The 9,026-nt window shown below is 40.8% G+C and overlaps 1 protein-coding gene across 1 annotated transcript in view; it reads left to right on the forward strand.

Moving 5' to 3' along the window:
• The window catches only part of LOC137979570 (centrosomal protein CCDC61-like), a 49,181-nt gene that overhangs the window by 1,678 nt on the left and 38,477 nt on the right, over window positions 1-9,026 (forward strand). The window contains exon 2 of the mRNA XM_068826855.1: window positions 2,409-2,491. Within this exon, the coding sequence (XP_068682956.1) occupies window positions 2,409-2,491 (83 nt within the window). The remainder of the gene's footprint in view (window positions 1-2,408; window positions 2,492-9,026) is intronic.

Genomic DNA, 9,026 nt, shown 5'->3' on the forward strand with positions numbered 1-9,026 from the left:
AGAGCCTTGGTGCCGCTATGCAAAAAGCCCTTTCACCATACTTTTTAAGATTTGCTCTTATGGATTGCAAATGGATTGCCAATATGGACCATAGGCTTGATGTGTTTATAACAACATGGGGGCTAGCCATTCTGGCTTTTCCTTTGAATAATGCATTTAGAAGGAGATACAAATACGTGTAGAATCAACAGGAAAATGCAGTTGTTCAGGTACAGTATAGGAAAAACCAGAGTTTTATGTATGAAAGCTCTCGCCACGTTCTTAAAGCAGTCAATTGTATGGATACCGGTTGTTGACCTCTCCCTGTAGTAAAGTGCATGTAAATATGCCCAGTCAGCTGTAGCGACTGGGGCCAGACAGGGACTTCTAGGGCAGGAAAATTTTAAGTGGACGTTAAGGAGGGGAGGGGGGGGGGGGGGTCTGATGTAAAAGTGAATATGTCGATGGTCCCTAAACCCGACAACTTCATCTCTCTTATAGTTAATACTCCAGAGGTGGTTTGACATGGTCTGAAAAGAGCTTGAAGTGTGGTGGATTGCAGAGGAGATCTCAGGGGTTATCCAGGGCAGCTGGCATGGTCTCCGCAGATATACTTCTTTTTGTGTGGCATCTGCTGGTCCACTACATTGATGAACAGCTAGTACCAGTGTTCACAAATATACAATGTATATGCAGTATACCAGGGGATTTCACCAAGATCAGCTAGGAAACAATCAGTGTCGAAGCCCTTCATACTACAATATTAATGAGTGAAGGCTGAGGTCTAGCGATCTTCTGCTTCGGATCCATATAGCTTAGATCAAATCATGATCACTGAGACCCAGCTTCATTGTTCTGCATGTACTTGTAGCAAATTGTTCTGGGTTAATGGCAATAAGGACATCAGAGATGCAGAGTTGTTGAAATGTCGACTTTGCGTAAAACTGCCGATGGTGATTGCCTCACTTTGCTTTAACAATCGAGACAGTGACTCATTTATGTCCTTTTGATTACCTCTTTGCCTTTCCACTTTGTTTTGGTCTCTAAGACCATCAGCAAGACTTGATAGTCTCTCAACGAGGTCTCTGTGAGAGCCCATCTTGCTAATCCTGGAAACTCAAGTTCATCAACCTGTTCTCGCCCTTCGGCATGGTACTGGTTCCAATAGGCATAATTATTGCATGACAAGTTACATTTTATGCTTGGCGTGACAAGTTTTATTGCAACAAGTTTTACATATGGCATGACAAGTTTCATATTTTCAAACAAGTTTTTTATATGGCGTGACAAGTTAAATATATTTTCAAACATTTTTTGTATTCGGCGTGACAAGTTTTATGTATAAGCTAAGATATTTTATTTAAAAAGAGCACTAAGTTTTATATATTTAATGATAAGTTAAATTACGTGTATGTATGACAAGAAGTATTTTTGATACAAACGGCATTCCATATTATTCACTTTCTAAATAAATTTGAGTAATGTATTGGTTTGAAACTTACATTGTAGCTCATTGCTCTGAAAAATAGTGAAAACAAATTAGATTAAAGAAACTAATTAATAAAGAGTTGTTACATATCATATATACTTTTTATAACTAAGGACCTGGTGTTAGTGTGGTGTTAAAGTTGTCAATACAAAATGCAGACTGGGTACAAAATGCAAAAAAGGCTCAAACGCCAAAATTCAGACTGCAAACTTGATACAAAAAGCAGAAGAAAAACAACAGTGCTTGGATGTGCCCTTGTGTCAGATTTTTGTTGCCTTCCAGAGAAAATGCAGGCCGAGACTAAAATGGTTGCCCAGTCTTTAAGTCGATGTGTACAGTTGTAGGTCGGAGTGGGAATACAGATTTGACTTTCAACCCATAAATGTGACAAAAAATCACAAGAAAACTCTGCAATGGTCAGTCAAAAAACCTTGTTTATTTTTGTATCTTAAAGGACCACCTTCAACTGACAGGCTTTTCAACCGTTTGGTTTTGTTATGGAAATTTGTATTGCTTATCACAGCGATCTGATTGGATGAATTTCAGCTTTGGCTGGATTTTCGTATATGAAAATTGTTCCACGGCATGCAAAGCCTGTTTATTGCCACAGGAAAAATACACTGTGTAATGCAGATGTAGAAAACATAAACTGTTTTGGTCTTGAGTATCATTGTATCCTACAGTACTGGCCAGTCACAGTTGAAATAGAAACACTGCAAGGTTCATTTTAATAACCAGGTCAACCCTCTCACTTAATTTGAAAACTAATAATTTGTACTGAGAAACTGGCCTAGAATGTTTAGTTTGTCACATATTACTGATTGTGTGTTAATCAGTATTTGTATTGTATTATTTTCAGTCTGCATTTTGTACTGACCTATTTTCTGAGCTGTCTGTCTGTTGTATGTACATGTAACGTTGCTGCATGTTGTGTTTTCAGATATTGAGGACTTGACACACAAAACTGGGAATTTCAAACAGTTTACAGTTTTCGTTAATATGCTTGAAAGTGCCTTGTCAAAAGTAAGTTACAGTTAATTTCCTGATATTGTAAACTCTGAATGGAGTGATTTGTGGGATTGTGCATGTTAGCTCAAGTTACATTTATCAGAAGTGATATAAGAACAATGTACATGTGGTAATTAGACATTAGGGGTTCTGGCACATCCCCTGGGCATTACATGTAGGAGGTTGGCTCACCTCGTAGGATGCCCAGTCGGCTCCCTGCAGGTTTTTGGCACACCCTCAAGCAGTAGGTGTCCACTTGGCATACCCCGGAGGAAGCCCTACAGGCTGCGATACTGCCCTACTGACACAAAGTGTCTACACAGTGTAAGAACAATACAGGGCTTCTGATATCTTGCGCAAAGAAAAATTAAATTTTCGCGGGATTTTCAGAGACAAATTCGCAGAAAAAACAGGAGATTGCGTGGGAATTTTCGGCGCAAATTTCATTGGAAAGCAATCAGTTTTGTGCTGATTTGTTGAATGTTGTTAATGAAAAAAGATGTGACGCAATTTTGCCAAATTTTTTTGCAAAATAATGAGCATAAGCCTATGCAATAACAACAGCAAAAGAAAGCTCTTTTATTTTGCAGGGTTTAATTTTTTCAGATTTTGCGGATGGTTCTTGATCCACAAAAATAAGTTCCAGCTGGAAAAAACATTCCCAAAAAAAAAATTTATTCCCATTAATTAAAACAATATAATTAAAAATGGCTCTTAATCCAGTTGTGTTACTGTATATCAAAAAAAGAAACTCCTGTGCAGAATTGTTGATGGTAACAAAAATATGTTTAAATATAATTTTTAAAATGCTGTTAATTGATTTTTTGAATTTACTCAATTTACAGCGCTTTAAAAATTATTTTTTAAACATATTTTTGGGTAGATACAACATTGGCACTTGCAACAGACCAACCATGCTATATCGGTAGCTCTAGAAGCACTTGTGTGGTTGCTTGCACAACAGATGTAATTTATTTTGAGTGACTGAGTTTAAGTTTATTGTATTTTTGCATTTTATCAACCTGAGCCGCTTAAAAGTCGGCTTTTACAGCTTTAGTTGAAATGTTGGTTCTAACTGGAAATACTTGTTGTGCCGACCGGCTTGTCATGGATTGAAATATCTGAGAAGTAGACTGTTAATGTTGTTTTACCTTAAGTTGATGTCTTGCTGCTTGAAAGCAAAACCTCAAAAATTAGTTCCCAGCAGAAATTTCAGTCAATTTGAGCAGCAAAAGTTGCTCCTGCAAACCTCAAAAAATATCCACTCTGCAAAGTAAAAGTCCCACAAAAATTTCATGCTACACGGTACTCATGCATAAGCACCAGCTACTTGAACGTTTTTGCCGGCTGCAAATTGGCAGAGATAAGCGGTTACAAAAACGCTTTAAGACAAAAAAATAAATAAATAAATAACTAAAAGGAAAAAGAAAATAGGTTAAAAGTATCCTTTTGTTTCATTCATAAGTTCAATGCATTTTACATTGTGCAATTTACAACAGAACTTTTCACTTGATACGTTCTCGTGTGCTGCATGATTTGCAGATGAGCAGATAGGTTTCTTTGAAACTAAATTTACATAATTAGGTCTTTGTTTATGGACTTTGTTCTTCTTGATAAACCTTTTAAGATAGCGGTATCAATTTGCGATTGAACTTATCAGATTTTGTCGCAACACAAACACGGTAATTGAGTCCGAAGTGATGTCCATTTCCAAATATTAAACAAAAAGAAAATTGTCCAAAAAAAAATTCTGCCCCAGTTTATTTCAAAACCTTTGGTATTTAATGCCTGCCGTCGACATGCAGTTTGGTATTACAGTATAATTTTTTGAGGATGTGTGACTTTATCAGTTTTGATCGTGATGCAACATGTTGCAACCAAAAGTGTCAGAACGAACCAATGTTTCTGTCTGGTCCTAATTGATGGTTGCACAATCAACACGTGGTTTTGGACACTGTACTTGCATAAATCTGAAAGGAAATGGCTAAATGACAGTCTTCTTAGAGCACTTTTATAGCAAAAGAGCAAGAAATGAAGGTAAGTTAGTTAATTTCGTTAAAATTTTTGTTATGCAAAAGTAAAGTTGGCTTTTAACTGCAAGACGTCAGTGTTTTTACATTTTACATGACATGAACATTTTTATCGCAGAGGGAATTCGAGTATCAAAACCCAGACGATGTTAGCTCTGGTGATGCTCAAAATTAATTCTTCATAATCAATCTCAACAGCAGACAGGTATGGTGTGTTTGCCAAAATAGCGGAAGCCACAATTTTACATGTCTGATTTTTAGGTTTTTTTTTATTTTGACCTCATTTTTAGAATCTTGTCGGTCTGAAGTGAATGTGACAATTCATGGTGATATATATAAAGAACAATTTTGTTCATACTGAAGAACAGCCCAACAAATCATCAGATTAGCACGAAAATATGCTAAAAATGATTAACTTGGTCCAACCTAATTAAAATTTACTTGCGTTAACACTTCAGACTCTGCAACTTGGACTTCCGATAAAGTAACCACAACTATCAAGGAAATGTGGCCTGAAAGGAATGAAGTTCAAACAATGACTCTTCAAAATATATTTGCCACTGCCCTGAGCAAAGGAGAGCAGCACCTGTTTGGAACTATGCCATCTGGGCGAGTGACCTTAAAATCACACTGGCCCAGATCAGTTTTCAATTGCCCTGTCTCCTCCATTAAAAAAACTGTCCCCTTCCCTCTCCTATGAATAATAAAATACACAACCATTTATGTTTGATTCCCTCTGTCGCAAAGACGTGGGCTGCACTTTTCTTGTGATAAGAAATTGGTTCTGTTTCGTAGCTTGTACACCTGCCAATAAATTTACTCAAGATCAGAACCTTCTGCATTTCTGACCCCTTTCTATTCTCAGTGCATCACAGACAAGTCACCATTGAGCTTGTTCGTGTCTTTTTCGTATTCCATTAGAGGGGTGGTATTCCTGTCACCAGCAGTACTATTGTTATCACAATGTACTTTTTATACAGGAAGATATCTCCACATTTGGAGATGACCACTTTTAAAACTCAGTGAATGTGCACAACTTGGAGCAAAGTATCGGTAAAAGGGGTGGGAAATGTGCATTTTCCAGCGTTTCCTGGCGCCTTGCATGAGTCAGCATATTTTATGACCAGAGGTATTACTTTGTACATCTATCATGTAACAATCAACCAAAATGGGAGTCCTTTTTGTCTGTTTGCGATCCAAATTTGTTGGAGATTTCAGACGCAGAAAGTAAAAAGTTACAGTTATTTTGAAAAATATATTTTGTATACAAAAATCGTACTCACCAAACTAGGCAAGTGATCCTTGATTAGTACTCGGCAACACAATTCTGAAAGTCACCTGGGTGAACGTGCGAGCATTAATTTTCAACCCTGGCAGCAAGGCCAGTGCACCACCTCAGCTGGCCCAATTAGAAAGATGTGGGATGTAGGCAGTCAGGTTCCCAAAATAGGCAGTTGGTGAGCTCAGTGCAAGCAGGTACACTTATTTTTTCGTTGGGGCAACCACAGTTTTGGCTACCTTTGGGTACACACAGGACAGCCTGCGGCAACACTCGCCTACGCCGTAACAGAGGGTTTTTCTAGTCCATGCATGCTAGAGACAAAGGAGGAGAGGACAAGCGGGCCAGTAGGGCGTGTGAGTCTTTGTTTGTGCCAACTGCCAGTACAAATGCCATCAATTGCAAAGAGGGTTGCAAAAAAGAGTGCTGCGAGCTGCAATGGCCACACAATCGCCGACTTTGCCGCGTTTGCAGCAGAAACAACCAGATCGGTTTTTTCCAAAAAGGAGAGAATCAATTTTTCAAGGGCTCCAAGGATCCCACGTTCTTGAAGTGGCTCTCCTGGGCTTTGAGAAGATAGTCCAGTTTTTTGTGCAAACTTTGGACCAAGGAAACAGGCTTGTACAACCTCGTTGTGCCAATTCCAAGCTGCTTTCGAAGAAAGAGGGCAGACTCCTTTATCCGCAAAGCGCCAATCTCTTCGATTTCTTGCTTGGACAACTCTCACTTTTGCAGCATTTTGTGCTTTCTTGGTACATACTACCATTCAACCGGATAGTTTGGTGGTGCACTTGCCAACAACCTTGTGAAGCAACACTTGCCCAGTACTTGCTAGTATTTTTTTGTTGTGTAGGTAGCTTGCGGGTCGACAGAAGGCAGAGGCACTGGTGCGGGGGCTTGCGATGGAGACCAAGTCCCAATTGGAGAAAGAGCAAGATGTGGGTTACTATAGCCCTTGCCCCAACTCTGTCATGGCCAGAAAGGGAAAAGACACATGCCAGTGGCTGTTCTTGGCAAAACAGCTTTGCAGAAGGAGTTGCTTCCAAAAGTATTGCAAGGACCATCTTCGTTTGTGTCATTGTGGAGAGACTCTTTCTTGCCAAAACTACTGTGTGGGCATCAAAACAAAACTTGCCCTTTGCAGCGCAGGAAACCATCAAATGGAGAGGTCGCAGGAAAGACAGTTCCACTCCTTGCATGCATATAAATAGGGGATTCTGAGAAGGGTGGGATACAGGCAAAGATGGAATACCATCGCCACCTAGTAGACCTCCACAAGAGCAGTCGCATCTCTGACACCGTGTTGTCCACGGCATTGCTGCTCTGGACAAGTGCCAGCACAAGTACTTGCATGTGGACAAGTACTTTGCTTTGCTTTTCAACATATACCGGAGAAAGAGGGGTCGTGGAGGGAACACAAACCTGTGGATGGAGAAAAGCAAACATGTCGCAGAGCATAGCTGTGGAGGGGCTGTTGAAACAAGGCTATTGGAAGAAAGCTGTGTAGCAAAAGCATTTCTGCAAAAAGAAGTTGGCAAAGGTTTTGGCAAAACTGAAAAATCAAGGACTCTAGAGAGAGCAGGTGCCTCCATTGGTGTTTGGAAGATCGGGGCATAGGCAGGGTTCTGCAGGTGTTTGCGAATGGCGGCTGACTCCAAAGGCTACGTTTCATGGCAAAGGATGTGTGGGAACACAAGATATGGGCAAGATATTTTCTCTGCGTCTGCTGCAATTGAGTTCACCATTTTTTCCACCCAGTTGCAAAAGGTGACATAGTGGGGGCAGGGGAGGGGGGGACCTGGAGGAAGAACTGAAGAAAGTTGTTGGGGTCCTTCCCCAGCCATGCGGCCAGACAGGTTTGGACAAAGGGGGTGGAGGGTTCAGGCCAATCCCCACATTTGGTGTAGATGAGCTCCCAGACCCCATGTAGGAGAAGAGATGGAAGCAGGGTGTCGGCCACCCAAGGGTTTTGAGCCGTAGCAAAAAGTGGGGGTAGGAGGTCCAGCTGTGATGCAAGCGGGAGGAGGGATTTTTTGCATCAGTTTAAATGCTGGAGTCCTTGAGGCTGCTGCGAAGCTGGACTTGAATGCCTCAAAGCCCTTCGTTGCACAACGCCTCAGTTGAGAGGTCGACTGCATAGATGTTCTAGATGCCAGCCAGGTCGCAAAGGAGCAGGTGGAAGTCAGGATTGCTGAAGATGACTGTGTAGCAGAGGCTCATATCCAACGATGAAAACTCCAGGCATCCATACGGGAGGTGACAGCCTGTCATTGGGTGGGCCCACAGGAGCTTGTGTACAATGGTTGCAAAGGTTTTGTCCCCCATCCAGTATGGTATGGAAACGTTGTAGCCATGGCAAGAGGCCAGGCACCAGATTGGCCCCTTGGTCAGTGAGGTTTGTGAGAGAGAGTGGATGCCCACACCAGGGAATGATACCTGGGGCTTGAGGGATAGGAAATGTTGGAGGGAATTCCAGCACGTCCTGGCTTCGGTGTTCGGCAGAGCACAGCAAGCAGTATCTCCAATTTGGGTGGTGTCCGGCAAACAGTTTTTGGACCTCTTAGAGACATTGGGGTAGTTGAGTGCAATCACCAATCTCCAGGGAGGCAGAACAAGACATTCCCGTGGTATCCCACGGCAAAATGCTGTCTCCCCTCCAATGTGCCCAAGTATTGCCACACCAATGTCGCTGCATTGACAGCTGTCTGCCAGATGCTGAAGAGCTTTGCAGGAGTCCCACTCCTGTTAATAATAATAATGGTAAGATAATAATAATAATAATAATAATAACAATAATAATAACAACAATAACAATAACAATGACAATAATAATAATAATTATAGTAATAATAATAATAATAATTGGCAGTGCTAATTACCCTTTACTTGCCGTATTGAGGACTGAATTGCGAAAGGGTGCAGCTTACGATATCGGGCTGAAATCATACGAAGGTGCCTCTGGCTGCCATGTTTGATGTCGGAGCACAGCACCACGGCTAGATTTGTTAACCTGAAATTTGTAAAAATACATCCTACTGCTACTTGTAAATTTTCCTAGTTTGGATTGTAATTATTGTAAAGCACTATTGGGCTAAAGGGAAATAGCGCTATATAAATAAAGCATTCTTCATGTTGTAACAACAGCGGAACTACTGTAAAGGAATGTGCGAGACATAGCAGCCTACAACAACAACGTCAAATGCGCGAAATTTATTTGCCATTTGCGACAGCATAAAGTCTG

Source organism: Montipora foliosa, chromosome 12, assembly GCF_036669935.1.
Source record: "Montipora foliosa isolate CH-2021 chromosome 12, ASM3666993v2, whole genome shotgun sequence".
Classification (NCBI taxonomy): Eukaryota; Metazoa; Cnidaria; class Anthozoa; order Scleractinia; family Acroporidae; genus Montipora; species Montipora foliosa.